Below are 25,437 nucleotides of genomic sequence, written 5' to 3'. Positions count from 1 at the left end.
TAAGGCCCAGTGCAGCCAAAATAAATAAATAAATAAATATTTAAAAAATAATAAAGTATATGGGGGAAGGGTGTGCATAGGTTATATGCAAATACTACACCATTTTTTATGAGGGGCTTGAGCATCTGTGGATTTTGGTATCTGGGCGGGTCTTGGAACCAGACCCCCTTGGATACTGAGGCATGATTGTATTTAATTCAGTGCCGTTCCTGCACACTAAGTTTCCACATGTCTATAATGAGAAGCTTCCTGAAGATTTCAAAAGGTTCTTGGGTTTATGTTTGAGTGTATGACATGTAATTTTGAGTTATATTCATGAGTAAATTCTTTATCTCAGACTTATAAACCACCTGCAGAACACAGCAGTAGGGTGTTGGTTTCAGGAGTGATGATGTGTCTCTTTTTGAAAGATATGGCCTAGAAGGTTGACTAATATTACATTTACACCATTGCAAAACTAACAAATTAATTTTGGAGAACCTTTTTTCCTTAGGTCATGTCATATTTAGATATTTAATAAGAAGGATAGGTTTTTTATAATAATTGCGTTCCCTAAATACAGGCTGTGGTTTTGCCATATAAAAGAATACTTTTTAGGGAGAACATTATCAGTTTTGAGAAGAAATTCTAACTTGTAAATTTAGTCTCAGTTTCATGCAATTCTTTCTTTTCAGAAATCAGAGTGAGCAAACTTTAAGGCAAAAACAGCCTCATTACATATAGCCAAAAGAGACTCACTGCATACAGCCAAAAAAGGTTGCTCTTTTTTGGTCTCTTATAATCCTTAATACAATGAGTACAAGAAATAAAAAAAAGTATTTCTTTCCACGTTGTACTTAACTGAAAATATCCTGCCCTTCTAATGGGTCACTTAAGTTTCTGTGTTTGGCATTTATAATCATGGCTATTTCCCAGTGCCCCTTGTTGCTTAGGGGAGTTTGTTGGGTAAGGTGTTTCAGTGCAGACACTCTCACTTGCAGGCAGGTACCCCATGTTTTGAGTTGGTTGGAGAAGCAACTGTGGGGAAAATGCTTCCTGAATTACACAGGAACAATGGTAAGGATGTCAGGCGGCCCCAGCATGATTTTTTTTCATCTTTAATTTTTTAATGTTTTATTGTAGGGGATTTCAAGTATACACAAAAGTAGAGAGAAAAGTATAATGAATCCCCATGTATCCAATACCCAGCTTCAACAATTATCAACATTTTGCCAGTTTTCCTCTTAACCTATTAACTTATGGCATGGCTGAACCATAATTCTGGTCCACCTATAGGTAACTGCAGTTTGTAGCATCATTTCCTTGGGAAAATGCATCGTGAATTGCAGCTAGCTATTGGAGGACCATCCTTTCTGGTTTTGTTCCAGGTGTCATCTATGGAGTGAAGAGAGAGGCTGTGAGCATTGTGGGTCTGAGATTTCTCAAATCATGTTTTTTTTGAAAAGTAAGGTATTAATCATGAAAAAATATCAATGCTATATACCTTTTCGCTTCTAAATTTTATATGTAACGTATAAAGAAGATACAAAATCCATCGAAGATTGTTCTTATTGTGCAATAATTAGCCTTTAGTTTGCCATCCCCCCAAAGACAAGGAGATTGTAAGCAAGATGGCCCCAGGGCGTGAGCATGTTGTTGTGCTGATGCCCCAGCGGCTCTTGTGAACTCTCTGATTCATTCTGTTTCTCCTTTCAGTGATCTCCAAAATGGGTTGCTGAAGGCAAGATCCAAGAAGAAAATATTAAAGTTTCTTTTTGTGTATATTTTTACTCTTTTTATCTATAAGAACGTAAATAAGCCTTGCTAATATTTAACATACAGATGACCATATGTTGACCTTTGGTCAAAATCCGTGGAAATTATCAAGAAGACTGTTTGAAATACGGATTTACATCCATTATCATTAACAGTGAGCCTCACCCTAAGTATATATATTGAGCCTTGATGTGTCAGCTGAAGATAGTACAAAGCTGTCAGAAAGCCATAACTAAAAGTTAGTGAAAAGGCTAATTATTTCATTTTTTGCTCTTTATTTCTATTTTTTAATTATTATAAAAGCTGTATTATATTAGAACATGTATATAATTTATAAGTAAATGTCTACATTCTGAGTATATACTCAAAAAAATTTAACTGACAGTATATGTGATCTAAAGCTGATCTAATTTATTTGCTTGCTGATCTATTTTATAATTTCAACACTTGTTAATGTGATTTAATGTTTATCGTGTATTCACATAACTCAGACCTTGATTATTTTATTGGTTCATCTGATATGATGTTGTTTTTCTGTCTAATTTGCATGCTTGTTATCTCCTACCTCTACCACTGTCTGCCAAGTCACATACCTGAATTTACAAGGTGCTTCCCTGAAGGATAGGAAAAACTAGGATAAAGGCCATTTTCCCAGGCAGAGACTGTGGCTTAAGCCCTGACTCCAGTGTGTCTGGTGACACTACTGTGAAGGTGACCTTGAAGCAGGCAGTTGGAGGATGTGGATAGTATTGATGCTGGCGCTTCCCTCCTTTAATGGACTTTTTTTTTTTTTTTAAGATACTGTCTTCAAGCAGCATTTATTCTGAATGTTGACTATTTGCTTGAGGCTATCATTCATAGTGTAAGTTCTGTCTGTAGGTCTGTCTTTCATGGGTAAAGTCAAATTAGCATCTAAAGTTCTGTAAAGTTTAGTAGACTGTTCCTGCCGTATTCTCTAGGTCCATGATCTGTGATATTATGTTTTGACTGATGACTCTGGTTCTAAACCATTAACACATCAAAAAGGGTCTGAGCCTGGCAAAGAGAAAGCCCTGCTTATGTTTTAGTTTGGGGGACAGAAGAAAAATAATCACACTTTTGTGTGATTTTTCAGAGATGTTTTTCAGCAGCAAGGGACCTTGGGTCCTGGCTCTGTTCTTATGTTTAGGATTTGCTCCTTCCCTGATAGAGTAGATGAAGGAATGATGCAGGGGATCTGAGTGGCAGGGGCCTTGAGGCCAGCACAACCACGTGACAGGAGGGTGTCAGCCCAGGCACCCCACGCACTGAAGATAGAGAAATCCCCATTGCGTCCTCAGGCCAGAGGGATGGCGCGTTTCTCTGGTCAGCTCAGCATCAAGGTGACGAAGAGAGCATTGGCCTTGACCTCCTGATTGGCACTGTAACTGAAAGTGAGCACAATAATAGTTCTTCCAGACTTTATTATTTTGCAAAAGGTTAATTGTAGCTTTTAATCTTTCCAAGTATTAAACGAGTCCCTTTATAGATTGTGGTTTGTACTTTCAGCCAGGCATGGCTTCTAAATCCAGCGGAGAATTGAAGAGAAACCCCTGACCTTTTACAACTGGGATCACAGGACCAGTCTGTGGGCCAGACAGCTGCAGCCCAGCTGACTGCGGTCATTGTCCCCCAGCGGCGGGCACTGTCTCTGTTTTGACAGTTCCAGCGTCAGAAAGAAACAAGGCTTGTCTGAGACGCTCTAGTGTGGGTTGAGAGCATCTCTGAGTTCTTTAGTTGAGTTGTTGAAATGGAATGAGTTGCTAACTGTATCTGTACCTCTTTAGACCCACCCACATAACAAAACAAAGTTGGAAAAAGATCTTACTTGGTAAGGAATTCAGGGTGAAGACTTTTAGAATAGCTGCGCAGTGGACAGTTGGTCACTATTTGGGGAACACGATGAAGGCCTTGGGTTGCTGCACTGCTCACAAGATTGGATATTTGGCTGCTTAGGTGTGGAAATTCCATGTGCAGCCTAATGCAGGGAGTAGGTCAAGCCCCAGGTAAAATTTAGCTGATTGGTAGTATCCAAAGGCAGTCAGGGGACTTCCCTAATGGTCCAGTGGTTAAGACTCCATGCTTCTGCTGCAGGGGCTGCAGGTTGGATCCCTGGTCGGGGGACTATGATCCCACATGCCGCGGGGACACACACACACACACACACACACACACACACCACACACACACCACACACACACACACCAGTCAGGGTTTGCACTGGCTAATTGCTTCCTGCAAGGGCAACCTGGATTTGAGTCAGTAGGGGTGCATTAGGGGGCAGAACAGGGAACTCGGAGAGCAGTGGTGCCTGGCCACCTGTTGTCCTGAGCCTCCCAGTGGCCAGTCTGCATCCTGGATGCCTGACAATGTGGGTTAAGCAGCAGCTCTTACGTTTCTCTCTGGGTTTCCTATCAAAGCTTGTAATGTTCCAGAAAGAACCCTACGTGGGAGTCAGGACACCTGGGCTCTAGTCACAACACTGCCCTCTCCTCTATAGATAAGAAGTGGCTAATTCAGTTTCTGTCCTGAAAAGCTTTAACAATTTTTATTCTTCATTGTCTTTCTGAGGTTACTTCTTTTCTTGTTCTGTGCTCCTTTTTTTTTTTTAATTTTATTTATTTTTGGCTGCGTCGGGGCTTTCTCTAGTTGCGGCGAGCGGGGGCTACTCTTCGTTGCGGTATGCGGGCTTCTCATTGTGGTGGCTTCTCTTTGTTGCAGAGCACGGGCTCTAGGTGTGTGGACTTCAGTAGTTGCGGTGCGTGGGCTCAGTAGTTGTAGCATGAGGGCGCAGTAGTTGTGGCTCGGGGGCTCTAGAGCACAGTCTCAGTCATTGTGCCTCTCGGTCATTGTGGCTCACGAGCTCTAGAGCGCAGGCCAGTAGTTGTGGCGCATGGGCTTAGTTGCTCCGCGGCATGTGGGATCTTCCGGGACCAGGGCTCGAACCCGTGTCCCCTGCGTTGGCAGGCAGATGCTTAACCACTGCACCACCAGGGCAGTCCCTGTTCTTTGCTCTTTGGTGCAATAATAATTTGGTTTTTCTCTTCGGGAACAGGGACCAAGTCTTCTATTTCAAATAAGCCCTACAGCTCCCTGCACTTAGTAGGATCTCAGCTCATTCCTTTGCTTCTCTCCACCTGTGCAGCCACAGCTATACCTACAGGCTGTGATAAGCACACCAGTCTGTCCTACTTACTTGTGCTTTACAGATTTTATTTAATCCTCACAGCCACCCTCTGAATTAGGCTACATTTGTGTATTCAGTTGACAAACATTTGTTACAACTGTGATTGTCTTGTGGAGTTTGTAGTTAAGTAAACCAGGCAGTTAATGAATACAGTGGTAGGAGGAAGGTAATAGAGAACTGAGCCTAGGTAATCAGGGACTCTTCCGAGGAGAAGCGTCATCTTTGCCATGACCTGAGGGTTGACCAGGAGTTAGCCAGACTAAAGGCGGGGCTGTGCTGTGGAAATGAGGTAGGAGCCTGGACCTCGCAGTCAGGCAGACTTGGTTTAAGTCCCAGATTTGCCGCTCCACAGACCACTTTTTTTTTTTTTTTAACCCCTGTCTAAGCAAATCTCTTAACCTCGCTCACCGCTTTCCTCACCTGCAAGTTCTTAGGGAATTGGCAGAAGTAAAGGAGATAATGCACGTGAGAGCCAGGATCATAATGTGAGCTTAAATGCCAGCTCTTATAACGAATATTAATATCAGTATTTTAAAAATCATCTGCATGAGATTTGTTCCTTTTCTATACGCAGACTGTACCTCAATAAGGTACTGTTAGCGTGGAGGAAGTCATTATGGCTTGAGCAGAGTGGGAGGTGGGGACCAGGGAGGCATGAAGCTGGGAAGTAAGGTGTGCAGGACCCTTTTACAGGGGAGAAAACCAAGAGTCTGAGGCTAAGCATCATCCAACTAGGCAGTAAGTGGTCAAGCCAGGATTGGAACCCAATTGTGTCAGACTCTTTGCAGTTCTGCTAATGGATGTGGGTTGGCTTCAGTGCCTGTGTTTGGACCAGCAGCCTTTCATGTAATCAAGTAAGATCAAGGATCCAGACTCACTGAAGCTAACAAATGATTGTTCACAATAGATGTGCAGTTCAAATCCTGATTTGTGAGTTGTATTTATTTGGTTTTGGCAGCTGTGGACTTTAGCCTCTGATAGATTTTTAACACGGAGAAAATGGTACCGCAGGAAGGAGGAAATGTGAAGATAAAAGGGAAGGAGAACCCCCAGGTGCCTTTGTGTTTGGAGCTCAGCCACAGGTGATTGTGAAAGGATGGGGGTTGGGAGGAGGAGGGTCAAGCCAGCTCCAATCCCAGCTGGAAGAAGGGAGTTTGCTGCCCCTCGGGCTTTCCCAAGGAAAAGCAGCTCCTGGGTTCTCTTCCTAAGCCTACCCCTGCCTCTCACCACTGTCTCCTCTAGTGAGGCAGGCAGGGTCCTGTGGTTTTGAGCTGTGGAGGACTTGAAACTCTTCTCCATATTCCTGGGAATCAGGCTGTTCTAGTGTTCTCGCAGCTTGGCCCGTGGTAGAGGGTGACCTGTCCCTGTCAGAACCGTCACCAAAGAAGGACAGCCACATCTCATCTCAGAACTGTGGCCACACGGGCGGACACAGGCTGTGGCCCAGTGAGAACTCTGTAGAGGGCTCAGGTGGTAGCTCAGGCTGCTGGGTCAAGAGCCTGGCTTTGTGGCTAAAAACCAGTCCCTGAAGCACTTGGAAACAGTTGCTCTTGTTAACCAGATGTAAGAATTTGATGAGGAACAAAAACTGAGCAGCTGTTTGTTAGATTAGTGCAGAGTGATGGCTCTTCCCCTGAGCAGGCCTGTAAACGGATGAGCTGATGCAGGGCTTGTGTCCCAACACGCGTGCCTGTGTCTTGTCTTTTTTCTACTAAAAATCAAAGGAATAAGCTAAAAGTGTTATGTAAGTTTGTTCACAAGTTGAGTATCTTTTAATGGTCTTATAGAACTATAAGAGTTTTAAAAACTTCAGCCTTTTACCTAGATTACTTTTGTTCTTATTCCTGAGTTTTTAATATTTGATGTTAGCTTTTTAAAGGGGTTTTGAATTTCTAAAATAGAATGTTTCACCTGGAGACAGGTGTAGATTATCTTCTCATTCAATTAGATAAAGCATACTAACACTGCATAAACCTGCGTGTATGGAAGTGTCAGTAAGAGGAAAGAGGAGGGTTTGGACCGCTCTGGTTGAGCCCAGTGTCTAGGTCTGAAAAGCTGGAACCCAAGAATTGGGCATGGGCTGTCTAGTAGAGTAGACACCAGCCACATTTGGCCATTGAGCAGTGAAGTGTAGTTAGTTTGAACTGAGATGTGCTCTAAGTGTAAAATACATAATGGATTTTGAAGACAGTACAAAACAAAGAATGTAAAATCTTATTAATAATTTTTAATATTTATTACATGTTGAAATGATAATTTGGATATATTGGGTTAAATAAAATCCATTGTTAAAATTAATTTCACATGCTTTTTTCTTTTTTAGTCTGGCTACTAGACAATTTAAAACTACATATTTTCATGATGCACATTTATGGCTCATGTTGTATTTCCATTGGATAGTGAGTGCTTCCCTGAATAATTCTGCCTTTTCTGACTTAGGAAAGAAAAAATGAAAGCAATTGGATAGAAACAATCTTTTATTCCTAAATTTCTCTTAATTCATAAATCAAATAATCTGTCCAGTCTCAGAAGCTTCGAAAAGGGGAAATTCTCTAAAAATTACTCTGTTTCTCAGAGGCTGTCTTATTATTTAAGAGTAACTTCATAGTATAATGCTTGTCTTTTTTTCCTTTCAGCCTTTCTAGTCTGGTGGTGACTAGATGATAACTGTAATGCTGGGAATTTTGTTGAAAATTCCAGAACCATGTTAGTTCTATTACCTTTTTTATATGTCTACTATAATCTCACATAGCTGGGAACTAATGAAAAATATTTTATATGGAGATATTATTGCAGAAATGTTTGTCATATCAAATTATGATTATCATAGTTCAAAAGTCATTAAATAAAGGGTGAGCATCTCAGCTAAGATGTTGTGATGGACCCACAAATGTATCACACATATTCTGCATCCTCAAGTAGCCTCTACTCTAGCCAGGAGGTATACATTCAGAGTGAAATGACTCAAAAGAGCAATCCCAGGTGGGGACCATATGGCCAAATGGCTTATAAAGGACACTGATAGCAAGTTGCTATATTAATTTCATAGTTGTTCCTTGACTGTTAGAACTTCCTAAGCACCAGTCCCTCCTTCCCTCCCTCCGTGGATTCTTCTTGGTTTTAGTAGCACTGCATGTAAACTCAACCTGGCCTTGAGCATGGCTCCAAAGCAGCCTAGAAAAATCAGATCTGCTTTAAGTTCTCTATTACTCTAGTTGCCTTTAGAACTTTAAGCCTAGTAAACCTGTTATATGTAAGAAAGTATTTTCTGCAACCAAATTGGATAGAAAGAGAACTGTGGATTATATGTCAGGAGATCTTTAGCGAAAAATCTTTGTGTTTAAAAAGACAAATAAATACATTTATAGAAAACTCTACCCAACAACAGCAGAATGCATATTTTTTTTAGTGTATGTGGAACATTCCCCAGATAGATGATATTCTGGGCCATAAAACAAACCTTAACAAGTTGAAAAGAACTGAAATTATACAAAGCAAGTTCTCTGACTATAATGGAAGTAAACTAGAAAACAATAACCAAAAGATGTCTGGAAAATTTGCAAATATTTGGAAATTAAACACACTTCTGATTAGCCATGGGTCCAAAGATAGTCACAAGGGAAAGTAGAAAATATTTTCAATTGAATAAAATTGAAAATACAGCAAATCAAAAATTGTAGCTGATGCAGTGCTTAGAGAGAAATTTATAGCAATAAATGATTATATTAGAAAAGAAGAAATGTTACCAATATCAGGACTGAAAGAGAGGACATCACTACAGACTCTACAGACATTAAAAGAATAATAGGGAAATATTACAAACAACATTATGCCCAGAAGCTGGATAACTTAGATGAAACAAATTTCCTTATAAGATAAACTATCAAAGCCCACTCAAGAAGAAATAGATAACCTGAATAGTCCAATAGTAACTAAAGAAATTGAATTCATAGTTTAAAACCTTTCTACAAAGAAAACTCTGGACCCACATGGCCTCCATGGCAAATTTACCAAACCTTTAAGGAAGAAATATTAATTCTACACAAACTCCTCCAGAAAATAGAAGGAACACTTCCCAACTCATTTTATGAGGCTAGATAATAATACCAAAAGATATTGCAAAAAGACTATAGACCAAATCCCCTCATGCACTTGGACAAATGAACAAAGCACTAGCAAACCAAATTCAGCAATGTATAAAAAGGATAATAATAGTGTTGTGCTGGTAAACTGGCTCTCCGGTTGGTGGGGGAAGCCCTCTTTGTACTGATTTCCATGGTGTAAATCTCCCACCATGGCCAGTTGCAAGTTACCAACATAAGGTCACTGAATGTGGAGTTGGGAAAAGATGTGTAGAATCAGCTCTCATGAGCTGGTATAGTCCAGCTTCAGCACATCATGACCCATGCATAATCTTCCCAAGAATGCGAACTGTTCAACATTCAAAAATCAATGAATGTACTTCACCATAATAACAGACTAAAGAAAAAGACAAAAAACTGTGAACCAAAAATCGTGCTTAGTTCTATACTTAGCAAAATAAGCCCACCCAAGCTGATGCTCCGACAGTTCAGTCCACTTCAGGCCTCACTGCGCTCTGTATCGCTTGTCCCCTTTTTTTGCTTCATTGCTTTGATCATTGCTGTTTCTTTACAAACACCTAGATTACACTCTCTTCCCATGGCCACTGCTTACTCATCCAGCATTTTTTAATAGATGCGATGACTCATTGGGAGGAGGGTGAAATATTCCTAGCTCATGCAAAAGATCTACTGAGGTGTATAAATCCATATAATTGGCTCAAATTTCACACACACACACACACACACACACACACACACACAATGATAAAGAAGCATGTTTGTCCATTTTTATTTCCAATAACACACTCAGGATATTCTTTGTGAGGACTTTTTTTTAATAGTTACTCTAGTGGGGTCATAGGATGGTGAACTGAAGACCAGTTCTTCTCTACTGTTTTGGGTGTACCCTTGGGGCAAGAATGTTGTTGTTGTTGTTTTTAAACATCTTTATTGGAGTATAATTGCTTTACAATGTTGTGTTAGTTTCTGCTATATAACAAAGTGTATCAGCTATATGTATACATATTCCCTCCCTCTTGCGTCTCCCTCCCACCCTCCCTATCCCACCCCTCTAGGTGGTCGCAGAGCACCGAGCTGATCTCCCTGTGCTATGCAGCTGCTTCCCACTAGCTATCTGTCTTACATTTGATAGTATATATAAGTCCATGCCACTCTCTCACTTGGTCCCAGCTTACCCTTCCCCCTCCCAGTGTCCTCAAGTCCATCCTGTACGTCTGCATCTTTATTCCTGTCCTGCCCCTAGGTTCATTAGAACCTTTTTTTTTTTTTTTTTTTTAGATTCCATATATATGTGTTAGCATACGGTATTTGTTTTTCTCTTTCTGACTTACTTCACTCTGTATGACAGACTCTAGGTCCATCCACCACACTACAAATAACTCAATTTCGTTTCTTTTTATGGTTGAGTAATATTCCATTGTATATATGTGTCACATCTTTATCCATTCATCTGTCGATGGACACTCAGGTTACTTCCATGTCCTGGCTATTGTTAATAGAGCTGCAGTGAACATTTTGGTACATGTCTCTTTTTGAATTATGGTTTTCTCAGGGTATATGCCCAGTAGTGGAATTGCTGGGTCATATGGTAGTTCTATTTTTAGTTTTTTAAGGAACCTCCATGCTCAACATCAGTAATCATTAGAGAAACGCAAATCAAAACTACAATGAGGTATTACCTCACACCGGTCAGAATGGCCATCATCAAAAAATCTACAAACAATGAATGCTGGAGAGGGTGTGGAGAAAATGCTGTTGTTTTTTAAATCTTTGTATCAACTCCTGACACACTGCTTGGCACATAGAGAGATTCACTGCATGTTTGGATGAATGGATGAATGAATAAAAGAGAATTTTGAGCATCCCTCACTTGCCGAGGCTCTCAATTGAAGATTTTAGTGTGAGACTCAAATGCTCACCGTGGAAATGGCTATTCCTTGAAAAGAATGACAATCCCAACTCTACTGTAGTGATCTTCAGCATTGCTCTGCTCATTTCAAAGACATAAAGTGAGGGGAGTGGGAACACAGTTATTAAAATTCCCTAGAGAACTTCTTTTAAAGAGATCTGGGCGACCCATATCATCTGACAAAATACTGTGGGGCTGGCAGAGTGTTGATTCATGAATACTGATTACAGCTATGAGACCAGCTTTAGCACTGTTTTGTTGTGTGTAAGGGTTTTGTGTGTTGTTCACACCTTCAACATGTTTGCTCTCTGTACTCATACGTTGATGTTTAGACTTATATTAATGGGTGGGGGGAACCTGGAACACGACTTTATTCATTTAAGTTACTACATATCTTTGAATTTTGACATACCATTGATCATATCCGTGATTTATTTAATGCCTAAGTCTCGATCATCTGCTTTACTATGTGATTTCACTGAGATAGCAACGGGGAGTGGTATGGTAACATGAGGTAATATGGTCCGTGAAATTTCAAAGATTGTTTGCAGGTGGGCTGTGTCTGCTTAATTAAGAAGGCCAGACTGGGTGGGATTACTTGTCCCCAGAGGAGGTCAGGCCGAGACACTTCTTCTATTTACATGAACTAAACTTTTGAGTTTCCTGATTTGCTTGTCAGCTTTAAAGAAAAGAAAGAAAAGAATCTTTAATTATGTAGGAAAATGGACATTGTCATTCTCCCCCTAAATCCAGGTTTTTAGTTAACAAAAACATACCAAATCACTCCTCAGCACCAATTATCCTTCAAGCTAAGCGACTTGTCTCAGCAACCTCTTGTCATCAGTAAGTTAATACTTGCATCGTAGTCAAGTTTGGTTTCAGTGCCCTGAATACCAGAGTGGTCATCATTTTCATATTGAATCAGATGTCTGTTTATTCTGATTTTACTAAAGGAAGTTTTTCTCCATCAGGGATGGATGAATGAGATTTACAACTATGATCCAGAAACTTACCATGCGACTTTGACACATTCAGTCTTTGTTCGACTTGAGGGTGGGACCTTAAGGCTTTCAAAGCCCAATAAAAATATATCCAGGAGGGCAAGCTACAATGAAACAAAGCCAGAGGTGACCTACATCAGCCAGAAAATCTACGACCTGTCCGACAGCAAGGTGAGCCCAACTAATTTGGAAGCTTAGATGAATGAAAAGCATTTGGAATCTTGGACGTTTTACTGTAATTTTTCCCCTTAAAAGGTTGTGTGTTTAAAGTATTAATGTAATTTAGAGCAGTGCCTCTCAAACATTAATGTGCATATGAATCACCTGAGCATCTTTCAAAGTACAGAATCTGATTCAGCAACTATGAGGAGGGCCTGAGAGTGTGCATTTTTATGAGCTCCCAGGTGATATACATGCTGCTGGTCCACAGACCACACTTTGAGAAGCAAAGGCATCATACACTCTTCTGACTTTGAGAGTTAATTTTTTTGGTCAAACAAAAGCCACGTGTGGTGGTGTTAGGCTAATAACTAATGCAAGATCTGTAAATGTGAAAATTATGCAAAATAACCACATTTTGATAAAATGCTTTTGAGAAATATAAATTATTTGTTATTCCAAAAAGCTATAGGTTCTCTTATCTTATAAATCTTGTGAGTGATCTTTGAGTTTCTCCAAAATGGCAGAATTATTTAAAATAGTTTTTTGACAAATTCATTCTTAACTTGTGGTTGATAAACTTGAGCTTCCCATCAAGATCTAATTTGATAAATTCTTTTTTTTCCCACCAGCTTAGGTTTGGCCCAGGGTCATTAAACTCAGTTGATATCCAAACTTAGTTGATGATAATCCATTAAATAATTATTCTGCTACTGTTACCTGAAAATCGTAGATATTTGTAACTCTTGCGAAATTCTTGAATATCTACTTTCTGGAATTATTTTGAAGAATAAGTCATTTCTAAAGATTCTAGTTTCTATAGTCATGTTATGGACAGGTGGTAATTCTTTCACGTTCATCATTTTAGTCAAAAATACTATGAAGTTTGCATTTGTGCTCTGCACAGTAGTAATGCACAACGTAGCCAATTCTTAATTTAGTGTGTAAATCCTTTCCCTTTCTCTGTAGATTTATCTTGTGCCTAAAAGTTTGGCTCGAAAGCGAATCTGGAATAAAAAGTACCCCATTTGTATCGAGCTTGGTCGACAAGATGACTTTATGTCTAAGGCCCAGACTGATAAAGAGACTTCTGAAGAAAAGCCACCAGCTGAGAGGGAGTTGGGAGGCGAGGACCCTAAGAAGCCAACCCACCCTCAGGAGGGAACACGATCTGGCCAGCGAGATCAGATACTCTATCTCTTTGGGAGAACTGGCCGAGAAAAAGAGGAGTGGTTTAGGAGATTTATTCTGGCATCTAAGCTGAAGTCGGAAACCAGGAAGCCACCTGGTGTCTCTGGAAGTAAACCAGGTAATGACATGTGTGCTAAATGCTTATGTATTTTTAAAGGGCCTGTGGGAGAATCAAGAGAGAGTCCCAGGTAGGAAGAGAGGAAGGCCACCCTGAATTGATGACTGTCTGCCCCCTAAGGTGTATTCATGGATTATTTGCCTTCTAGGCTGCTCACTGCAGTACTTTGTACTGAATCATTTAACCAGTGATAGAACCATTTGCAGATGTATGTTTTTTTGCCTTTGCTGGTTCCTTAAGGATTATATCAATATTTATGTTTATGTACTGTGGCTCCTCTGAGAGAAGCAGCAGCAGGAGAACCCTAGTTATAATAAGAAGGCCAGTGAGAAGGCAGCTTATGCTCTCAAGCTCCTGGCCTTCAACATGGCCTCCACGCCTGAGATCGCCATCGAAGCACAGAATCCTTGGCCTCCTGACTCACTGCATTTGCCTTCGATTACCCTGCCCCTCTGCTCATTTCCTATCCCTCTGTCCCATGTACTTTGCTTGAAACAGCACTGAATCGCTCACCGTCCTCCAGGCATACTGTGCCCTGTCATTGCTTTTTGCGTATGCGGTTCCCTCTACCTGGAATGCTCTTCCCCCACCTAGGCCGGGAAAATGCCAACTATTTCTTCAAGGGGCAGTCCAGAGGTCACTACCTGTGAAAGTCACTGCTGGAGGAAGCGCCTCTCGGCTCTTGGGCAGAGGGACTCACCCTGTTCCTTCTGCCCTGAAAGTCCTTTAGTCGTGCTTCAGTTACAGTGCTTATTACAGAAAATTGTGATTTATTTGCCTAGGTGCCCGAGTTCAAGGGCAGGGACTGTGTATGTCTTATTATTCTTTTTAATGTGGAGTTGGCCCAGATAAAGTGCTCGATGAAAAATGTTTTGAATGAATGAATGAAAGATGAATGAAAGATGTTTGTCCATCCACAGCTTACGGCAGTTCCAGTTAGCTTTCTGCCCACTTTCTGTGTGCCCCTTGGGGTGTGTCAGTCCTTCATCTGACCCCAAGAGAGCACCAGAAAAAAAGAAAAAGGTACCTACCAGATAGATATGTATGATGGCTCCCATTCCTCTGAATTGTCTTGAAGAAGAATAAAAACTGTTCTAAAAAGTTATCTATCATTACAATGGAAGGTGTCTTTCAGGGTGGGAAATAACCTTATAAATAGGTATTTTTTAAATAGTCATTTATAGCATTTTAACTGCTTTTCAACTGAACCCAGTGGAGTTTGCTCTGTGTTCCATTTCCTTTGCCGTCATTTTCCTCATCTGTGTTAACAGCCATCACTTCTTTGCTCCAGGGGTTTTGCCCTCACACAGCAGACACAACAGTCCCTCGGGGCACCTGACCCACAGCCGCAGCAGCAGCAAAGGCAGCGCGGAGGAGATCATGCCCCAGCCGAAGCAGAAGGAGCTAGCGGGCAGTGTACGGCAGAAGATGCTTCTGGACTACGGTGTGTACATGGCCAGGTGTGTCCCCCAAGAAAACCGAAGCCCCCAAGGGAGCCCAGCGCAGAGTGCGGAGAGCAGCCCCACAGCTGGGAAGAAGGTAAAGCTGGCTGCCTGGGGGTAGCTTTTTTGCTCTTAGATTCGTTTCCTCATACATAAGCCTTTTGAGCGCCTCTTTTGTCCCAGGCCCTGTTCGAGGCATTGGGGACACAGTGCTGAACCAGACAGATGAGAGCTGTGCTCTTAGGGAGCTTGGACTCTAGTCAGGGAGACAGCAAGCAGCAAACATCAGGTGCCAGTAAGCATTAAAATAAAGACAAATAAGGGAGGGTGGAAAGTGGCCAGAACTGCTGTTTTAGATTGTGGTCAAGGACAGCCTCTTTGAGGATGTGACATTTGGGCAGAGACCTGACCAAAGTGAGGACGTGAGCCCTGGCGATTTGTGTGAGAGGAGCATTCCAGGTGCGGGGACCAGAAAGTGCAAAGGCCCTGAAGCAGGCCTGTGGTTGGAGTATTCAGGGAACTGTGGTGAGGCCAGCGTAGGTGACAGTGAGCAAGGCACAGAGGCAGGGCCTCGTCAGATCAGTTCCTCGTCCAGCAGGATCATGGGAGGCCCTGGGAGGGTTTTGAGCAGGGGCTGGTGTTGATCTGACTTGAGTTTAAAAAGTCACGTGGCTCTCCATGGAGACTGGAAAAGGGGCAGTTGGAGGAAGGGGTGGGGGGGAGGTGAGCGTGGCAGCAGAGCACGGGGCTCGACTGAGGTGGTCACAACAGGTGGTGAGAAGTGGCGGCCTTGGGGATACTGTTGGAGGGGAGCTGGCTGGATTTGCAGATGAATTCCATGTGCGATGGGGAGAACCAAAGGAGTCAGAGATTACCCCTAGCTTTTGACCTGAGGAACAGGGCCATCAGTAGGGACATTACCAGAATCCTTAGCAATAGAGGTCTAATTCCTCAATAACCACTGTATTCTCAAATTCTCAGACTCCTCAGCTGTGTCCAGGGCTTTTGAAGGTTTACCATATGCATTATTTGCAAAATGTAACAAGCTGGACATTGACTCAAGATCATTTGTGATAAGATAACTCATATAAGCTGCCATATGTCAGACTCTGTTAGACACTGTAATAGAATTACTCTGATCCCTTGAACAGTCTTGCAAACCAGGTGGCATTCTCTCCATTTTATAGATGGAGAAACCAAACTTCACAGAAGTTAAGTAGCTTAATGTCACAGTTGCTAAGTGATGGAGTGCACAAAACCCGATCTGAGACTCCGAGGCCCTTTGGCTGCCAGGACTGCCGTCTTGGTGGGTCATTCTCAGGCTGTGCTTGCCCTGAGGCCTCCAGCCGCTATGCTCCCTCAGGTTCTGAGGCACAGCCTCCACCCGTGGAGCATGAAGCCTGTTTCTTCCATGTTCAGTTACTAAAGTGTTTAACCTCTTATAGTGACTGTATTTCTGTTACCGGGAAGCATTTGGTGCCATCCTCTTTGTGCTTTCAGGCTTTAGTCATTCTGTTGACCCTCTTCAGTGTGGAAGAGGCCCCAGAACCTTCACCCAGCCTACTTTGTCAGGGCCAAAAAAGACCATATGCCTTTGCTGGCCTCTGACCCACCGCCTCCCCCTCTGACCTAAGTTACCAGCTAGAATGGGAAGTAGACTTCCCTCTAAGCTAGAGCAGGGTAATAGAAAACTGCTCTGGAAATGTCCTGTTTACCACCAGTGAGTCCCACTCCCCCTAATTCCCTTTCTGCCTGGGCTGTCAGCTGTCTGGATTCTCATTAGACTCAGGAAAATCAGGAGGAGAATTGTGTGATGTAAGAAAAGGATCTAATAAATAAATGCTTGCTTTTAAAAAAGAGTTCCGTAAATTAAAAAAACAGAAGTTTTAGAAACATCGCTTCCTCAGTATGTGTTACACGTGCCTGTCGTATCGTGTAATCACTGGGGTCTGTGGAAGCCCCAGGAGGGCTTGGGAGGTCCTGCTGGCACAGAGCCTGGCCCCTCAACCTTGCGCTGCTGTCGCTGGGGTGGGGTGGGGGTGTCTCTGGTACAAACCTTTTTTCTAGGTACTTAGCACTTAACCCCTTTAAACACCAGAACCTTCTTTTCATCTTCTAAGTTAAGTCTGATGAAAGTCTTTAAAAACCACATTGTACTTCCTGTCCCCCTTAGGCAGAGCAGGCAGGGATGATTTAATCTTTTTCCTGGTGATTTAAAGACTCAATACAACACATGGAAATTCAGGCCTGTTGTCCTGCAGGGCTACCGAGGTCAGGCCTTTCACCCCCGTCTGAACCATCCCAGACCACAGACTCTGCAGCATTTTCTGTCAGTTGTCAGTTGGCTGGTGTTAGTGTGTGTCCTTCTAGTTGCCTTTCCTGAGTGCTTATCCTCACCTCCCACCCCTACCCCTAATTTAATGGTTCTAATCTGCATGGGCTAGGCAACCAGAGAGCCAGAATTGTGTGAACACAGATACCTGTCTTTGAAAGAGGGGCTTTTGAAGCAAGTGCATGAGCTTTAGTACTGGGCTCCCATGTCCACTTGGCCTGCCTGAAGCATGTGTGGGCCACGTCCTGGCTCTCAGGAGTGGTCTGGTAGCAGAGACAGTCATGAATAAGGTATAGGTATATGCTTTAGTTATCTACTGCTGTGTAACAAATAGCCCCAAATGGGGTGGCTTAAAACAATAACAGTGATTTATTTTGCTCACAGATTTGTAATTTGACTGGGCCTAGCAGTGAAACCTTCTCTCTGCTCCACGCAGTGTCAGCTGGGGAGGCTGGATGGGGGGCTGGAGGACCTGGTTCCAAGATGGCACTTGCATGGCTGGCAAGTAGTTGCTGGGTGGTGGCTGGGAGCTCAGCTGGGGCTGGGGGCTGCGGGCCTCCGTTCTTCCCCATGTGGCCTGGGCTTCCTTCAGTGTGGTGACTGGGTTTCAAGCACAAGCGTCCCTAGAGAAAGAGCCAGGTGGGCTTTTTATGACCTAATCTGAGAAGTAAAATAATGTCACTTCCTTCCTGCTCCATTAGTCAAAGTAGTCAAAAAGCCCTCCCAGCTTCAAGGAGAGGGGCATAGATTCCACCTCTTGCTGAGGGAGTAGCAACTTCTTAGAAGAGCGTCTGGGATGGGAAGTATCATTGCATCATTTTTGAGAAATAAGGTCTGCTACAGTATTTATTCCTGTGCTCTTTTTATTACTTTTCATGCTTTCCTTTTCAGTGGAGATAGTTCTTTACTAGTTTTATTTCTCTTTAATTCTGTAATTCGAGCAAATGAGGACCTTCCCCCACCCCCTCTTTAATTTTCTTTTCTTTTCTGTGCCTGTGAAGCATTAACATGGTTCCAAAAACCAAAACTGTACAAAGACATATTCAGAAAAGTGTTGTCTCCCCCTCTCTATTCCTTCTATTCATCCATGCCATCCCCCCACCCCCACCCCAGTAGTGAACCGGTCTCATTAGTCTCTGGCTCATACTCTCTGGGTTCATTTCCCCTCCTGTCTTACTCAAAGGGTGGCATGCCATAGATACTCTTTTGCACGCTTTTTTCGCTTACTAGTACATTCTGGAAATCACTCCACATCAGTTCTTAGATATCTCCCCTTCCTCTTGTTTTTCAGCAACTGCAAAGACTGACTCCATTGTGTGAATGTTCCATAGTACATTCATTCTCTCATATGGGCGTATGGGTGGTTTGTAATACTTTGCAATTACAAACAATGCTGCAATGAACAACCTTGTATATGTGTATTTTTGTGTTGTTGGGGGTATATCTTCAAGGTGATATCTTACGAGAATGTCAGAATGTAAACTCACATGTAGCTTTGTTAGATATTGCCAAATGTCTCTCCATCAGGGTTGCACCAGTGTTCATTCCCACTGGTAATAAGAATGCCTGTTTCCCCACAATTTTGCCAAATGTGAACCTTTTGGACATGGTCATTAGTGCTCATCCTTCCTGCCAAAGACGGCCAGGTTATTTCTTTGGGTTCATATTGCCTCTGCTGTCATGAGTCCAAGAGGAACTGAAAGGGCTCAGAGACACAAAGGAACCTTTGACACCTCTTCAAGTTACACTGTCACTTCATCAGTGTCGGCACCACCCAGACGCTTACCCAGGGTAGCATGCCGCCTTCTCTTCTATACAAGGAGCTTGGGACACAGCACCAGCCTTTGCCCCACCCTGCTACTGCTTCTTACAGGCCATGTTCAAAGCATCTCTCACCCTGAGGGCTCCAGGTCTAATGGCACCTTCCACACACTCAGCCTCCTTTCTCACACATGGCCTCCTAAACTGGGTCAGGAGGTGAATAGAGCCACTGGTGCCCAGGAGCCAAACCAATGTTAAAAACAGCCAGTGATAATTAGTCAATATAGACTAGATTTGTATTAAACAATGCTAGAACACTTTTGGTAGTTATTCTTTTTTTTTTTTTGCGGTACGTGGGCCTCTCACTGTTGTGGCCTCTCCTGTTGCGGAGCACAGGCTCCAGACGCGCAGGCTCAGCGGCCATGGCTCACGGTCCCAGCCGCTCTGCGGCATGTGGGATCCTCCCGGACCAGGGCACGAACCCGTGTCCCCTGCATCGGCAGGCGGACTCTCAACCACTGCGCCACCAGGGAAGCCCTTGGTAGTTATTCTTACCCATAATAATTAAAAACAAGTTCGGGGGATTCTGAAATTACTTTGGAGCTCAAAATTTGAATTATAAAATACTGCTATTTTGGAGGAAGGGCCTGGTTCACCAGAAGTTTAGTGCTTAGTGATCGGTCGCTGAGCCCTGACTTGCCCTTGTGACTCCGCTTTATCTCACAAACACAGACTGTACCAGCCTCTGAAGTCTCCAAACCCCTGTGATCTTGGCGCCATTTCCTCTCTTCTCAGGCAGCTTAACCTCTAGAATAGTGAGACCCTGAGGCTGGCTGAGGAGACCCAGAGCTTGATCATCTTGTTGAGGTAGTCTACTTGGTTTGAGGAGAAGATATAAACAGCAATTAAGAAAATGAGGAAACTCTTTTAAGAAATGTCTAAAGGTGGGATAGTATTACCCCTAGTGTTGGTACCTCAGGAAGGGAGACCCCACGGACAGCCTGTGGATTTACTCAAAGGTGTGAGGCCAGGGAGGCTACTAGTTCTTTATGCCCTGAAGCAGCCTGCCTGGGAGGGAGGACCATTGGTGAGGCAGTGCTGTGCTTGTTCACCAAGTGTGAGGCTCTGGTGTTCAGATCACACCAGGCACTGCCACGCTCCTTTTCAATGGAAGGTTTTCAGAAATACTTAAAGGTCATGTAGGCTGCCCAGGTTTGGAGAGTCCTGTCTTCATTATTGCTAGTTCCACTAATTATCTTGTTACCTACAAACTGGATCATAAGATACTACATCCTGTTTGGTGTTATCAGGAGATAAGAACTCTACAAAGCAAATAGGAATCAAACAGAAACCAGGAAATCTTAACTGGCAGAATGGTTTCCCAAGGCTTCCCCTTTCCAAGCTCAGAGTCAGCTTTTTAAACATTTAAAAGTGGAATTGCAAAGTGTTTATCACATAATAAGTAAAAAATATAAAGCCATATATCCAATTTAAAAATAAATTTTAGGAAGGTTACAGACAAGAGTGCCAAGACAGTTCAGTGGGGGAAAGAATAGTCTTTTCAACAAATAGTGCTGGAGCAACTGGACATCCACATGCAAAGAATGAGGTCAGACCCCTCCCTCATACCGTATACAAAAATTAACTCAGAATGGATCATGGACCTTAAGGCAAGAGCTAAAACTATGAAACTCTTCAAATAAAATATAGGAGTAAATCTCTGTGAATTGGGGCTAGGTGTAAAGACTTCTAAGATAAGATACCAAAAGTACACGCAACCAAAGAAAAAATAGGTAAATTGGACTTCATCAAAATTACAAACTTTTGTGTGCAAACAGTACTATCAAGAATGTGAAAAGACAACCCACAGAGTTTGCAAATCATATGTCTAAGGGTTTTGTACCCAGAATATATAAAGGACTCCTGTAATTCAATAATAAAAGGTAAATAACCCAATTAAGAAATGGGCAAAGGATCTGGATAGATATTTCTGCAAAGAAGATATACAACTGGCCAGTAAGTGTATGAAAAGATATTCAGTCATTAGCCATCAGGGAAATGTAAATCAAAACCATAATGCAGTGCTACGTCCAAACCACTAGGATGGCTAGAATAAAAAAGACAGATAATAACAATGATTCACGAGGATGTGGAGAAACCGGAACCCTTGTACAGTGGGAATGTAAAATGATGCAGCTGCTGTGGCAAGCAGTTGGTGGTTCCTCAGAATGTAAAAAATAGAGGTCTATGATCCAGCAGTTCCACTCCTATGTGTATATCCAAAAGAAATGAGTGAAAATCTAGGTCCACACAAAAACTTGTACACAACTGTTCATAGCAGTGTTATTCACAATAGCAAGAAGTGGAAAACAACTCAAATATCCCTCAGTTGAAGAATGGACAAAGTGTGGTATATACACATAATAGAATATTATTCCATAATAAAAAGGAATGATGTACTGATACATGCTACAGCATGGATGACCTTGAAAACATTATGCTTTGTGCAAGAAGTCAGCCACAAAGGAACACATATTGTGTGATTCCATTTATATGAAATGTCCAGAATAAGCAGATTCACTGAGACAGATATGCGGTTAGTTGCCTTGGGCTGGTGGGGATGGAGCTGGGAGGAATGGGGAGTGACCACTAGTGGATACAGGGTTTCTTTGGGGGTGATGAAGGTATCCTAAAATTGATTGTGGTGATGCCCTCACACTCTGAACATACCAATACCACTGATGGTGCTTTTTAAATGGGTGAATCATATGGTATGTGAATTATATCTCAATAAATCTGTTTTTTAAAAAGGATACAAAACCATGTTAGTTATGCTTATTTTTTAAAGTTACGTATTCTTAAAAAATATATATATATATACACACACATTGAAAACAGACTGAAAGGAAATATAATTAAAATGTTTTAAATAAGTATATCTGAATAATGGGATTATGGGTTTTTTTCTCTAGTAAATATGCTTGTTTTTGTAATCGGGGAAACAGCTAATGGGGAGGGTCTTCCGCTGTGCCTTCTCCTGGACCAGGCAGCCCTTTGTGAAACCCTCATGACATCAGATGGTGTGCGACCAGACCTTAGCAGCAAAGCCACCAAGCTGTCTTTGCCCCTAAAAAGCTGGGCTGATCTCCTGGCTATTTGTTATAGGAAAAGTTACACCACAAAAAGTAAATCTGTCCTATTTTCTTTTTACAGGTTGGTTTTTAATAAAATATCTCCCAAGAGCTACTCAGACAGTTACAATAGTCTTGCTTTAGCTTCGGGCCATTGAACTCTCTAAACTTTATTTTGGAAGCCATTTTTAGAAACGTACCCTTTCTAAATGTACATCTTTAGTTGAAATGGTAAAGTGAATCTGCTTCTCACATTCCTTCCTGCAGCTGAACAGCAGCATTAGGAAATGTGTGCACATTTATTGTTTATGGTCTTAAATTTGTATGACTTCCATTGGAAGTGAGTTCTTCCTAGCAGCCTGTTGAATCCAGATTTTGTTCATAAAGCTGCTTTGATGCATTGTCATTGTTCTGCTGCTCATGGATTTTTCTTTGTTCCCAATGAGTCTGTGGAGAGAAGCCTGCATTAGAAAAAGGAACAGTTGAAAAGAAAAAACAACCTCCTTGTCAGTTATTTCAGAAATTTGTTTCCACATCGTATGCCTTTGGCTTGGACAAAAGTTGTGAAATAGCCTTTGTTTCGTGCTATTTTGTGTTGTTAAACCTGTTCCCTATGAATAACTAGGGTTGTAAGGAAAGGTTAGTAAAGAGTCAGCTCTCCCACATGAGGAGGGAAAAAGTAACCTCTTCTCTTGTGCAGCCTACAGATCTGAGTGAGACGTGCACTGCCCTGCGTGGGCAGCCTCTTGGCACTGCCCGGATCCCTGGGGGAGGAGGGTATTGTCCCTGGGTGAGTGTTTACTCAGAAGTCTGCATAGATAATCTGATGTGACTCAAGGACGGTAACCTCAGAAAAGCTAGACCAGATCCCCTTGGGGTGGGGTGCAGATGTTCAGGCAGAGAGAAAAGCGATTCCAAAAACCACATACAGCTTGAGGCATGACTAAGTGCTCGCTGGGCACAGGCTTCCATTCGACCATCCAGAACCTGGTGGTAGAGATGCCTCGGTTAATATCAGAAGCCTTTACAGCACCAGAAGAGCACAGAGAGGGTACCCTACAGCCATTCACACAAGGCAGCTAGAGCCATGTCTTCTGAAATGCAGTGACCAACATGTATTATTTTTTAAACCAGAGTTTAACTTTTTTTTTTTTAATGAGACTCGCCGACATTTTTAAGGGAGAACTTTGAAAATACCCCAGTTTGAAGGACTCCTAGAACATAGGATATCCCTACTTATATGCAGTAACATTAGACTGAGAAATGCAGGTGAACCCCCAGGCCCCCAAAGCGAGAGACGGCACAAGCCCTGATGAGAGTGGAGGACAAGTGGGTGCTGGGCAGTCCGCCAGGCCCTGCACAAGCTCAGTGACCAGTTCAACTGGGTCAGACCCTAAGGACTCCAGGCTTCAGAAAAATCACACATAGGTCCCTGCCATAGACCTTTTGGACACTCACAGGTCATCAGATCTCTAAGTGTCAAATCCACAAGCACCAGGCCACCCATGTACTCTGCCCCGGCTTAGGACACAGCTGTGCGGGGGCGTGGTCACGGCTGCGCAGGACAGGTCCCCCTTCTCTAGAGGTCACCGGTGTGAGCCCACACGCGTGGAGCACAGAGACCATGAGGCTCTGGTGTAGGTGATGGCTGCAGGCAGCCGTGAGGGCAGGGCAGATGCATTTGTACAAACCGTAAAGGGAAGAGAAAGGGTGAGCAATCCACAGATTCCTGCATTTCTAGTTCTTTTAGTCTTTGCTTTCCAAGGCGAAGCGAATTGTTTCTATAAGGCTATCACCTAATTAAAGACCTCAGCACAAGGACATGTCTGTCACGCTCGGCCCGGTCACACCCCCTTCCTCCCACTGGACACAGCAGGTGGGAGACAGGGAGGAGGCTGTGAGTCAGGCTGTGCTGATGAATCAGGGGCCTCGGGCAGGGTGCTGAACAGTTCCGAGTCTGTTTGCTCCTGCCTAAAATAGAAGTAAAAGTTCTGTCTTTCCAGGGTATTGTGAGATGTAAATGAGGGAACCTGAGAAGGAATCTTGTCATAGGGCCTGGCGTGGGGTCACTGGACACCACCAAGCATTGCCTGCACTACCACACCGTCCGTGGGTGTCACGGCCGCTTCTCCCTTCTGCTTCACCCCGACCCTGGCCCTCTCCAGGCAAGAATCCATGGTCTAATTCTTAGCCTTGGAAATTGGAGGCTAACAGGGTTTGCTCTTTTCCCACCTTGCACATTGGCCACAACAGATGTTTCGGGTGGATTGTGTCAAGTGCAGCTGAAGCCCAGGGTGTTTCACGGGGCTGAGATGGGTGAGAACAGCTGTAGGAGTTTCACAGAATTCCTCTCTCTAATCCAGGGCTGTGGGTCTCAACCTCACCTGTTCATTACATCAGTGAGAGTTTCTAAAAATCCTCATACCCACTTAAATCAGTATCGCTGGATACAAGACCCAGACACCAGTATTTCTAAGCACTCTCTGCCCCTCGCCCAGGAGAATCATGACCTCCTAAGAGTCGGGCTGAATGTGAGAGTCCTGGGCATTGAGAAACTCTGGGGCTGCCTGGTGAGACCAGCTCGACGGTTACATGTCCTGGGAGCCTTAGCTGGAAGAAAGAAAGGCAGATGTTTGATCAGATGTGTCATTGACTCAGAATGTTCGTACCAAGCTAATTTGGGGGGAGGGGAGGGGTAGGGTAATACGGCTGAGTTAATTGTATGAAATATTAGCTCGTTCACAAGAAGACTGGTAGAAGAAGAAAATAGACAAAGAGGAGTTTTTATCTGTGATGGTGGCTTTTGTTTCTCTTTTTCTATTCCCTGATACAACGTGGGACTTGTAATTTTTAGGGAAGAAATACGACTCACGTGACCGGTCCCCCTTCTCTAGAGGGAGGGACCTTCAGTGACTTTATAAAAATAAGCCCCTGGCTTGCTCTCCAGTTGCTTTCTAGTTAATTCTGGTCCTTTTTCTTTTACCAGTTGCCAGAGGCTCCACCCTCTGAGGAGGAAGAGCAGGAAGCCTGGGTGAATGCCTTGCTTGGAAGAATGTTTTGGGACTTCTTAGGAGAGAAGTACTGGTCTGATCTGGTGTCTAAGAAAATCCAAATGAAACTCAGCAAAATAAAGGTATTGTTTTCCACCCAAGAGGCTTCCGATTCATCACATCTTAATTTCTAGAAGTTTTGTACATTATATCCTAAGTGAAAAATCACTTGGTTTAAAACATATAACAGATGGGAGTAGTAAGTTCTTATCAAATAACACATCTGGGCTGTGACCTTGACCATATGACTAACTGCCTCTGGGGATGTAGTGAATGTTCC

General features: G+C 42.9%; 1 protein-coding gene across 1 annotated transcript in view; it reads left to right on the top strand.

The window, feature by feature from the left end:
• TEX2 (testis expressed 2) overlaps positions 1–25,437 on the top strand; it is a 110,880-nt gene that overhangs the window by 56,504 nt on the left and 28,939 nt on the right. The window contains exons 3-6 of the mRNA XM_082604288.1: positions 11,944–12,144; positions 13,102–13,441; positions 14,733–14,980; positions 25,094–25,240. Of these exons, the coding sequence (XP_082460414.1) occupies positions 11,944–12,144; positions 13,102–13,441; positions 14,733–14,980; positions 25,094–25,240 (936 nt within the window). The remainder of the gene's footprint in view (positions 1–11,943; positions 12,145–13,101; positions 13,442–14,732; positions 14,981–25,093; positions 25,241–25,437) is intronic.

Source organism: Mesoplodon mirus (genome assembly GCF_964341445.2).
Source record: "Mesoplodon mirus genome assembly, chromosome: 18".
In the NCBI taxonomy this organism is placed as follows: Eukaryota; Metazoa; Chordata; class Mammalia; order Artiodactyla; family Ziphiidae; genus Mesoplodon; species Mesoplodon mirus.
This window is presented reverse-complemented; position numbering and strand designations above follow the sequence as displayed.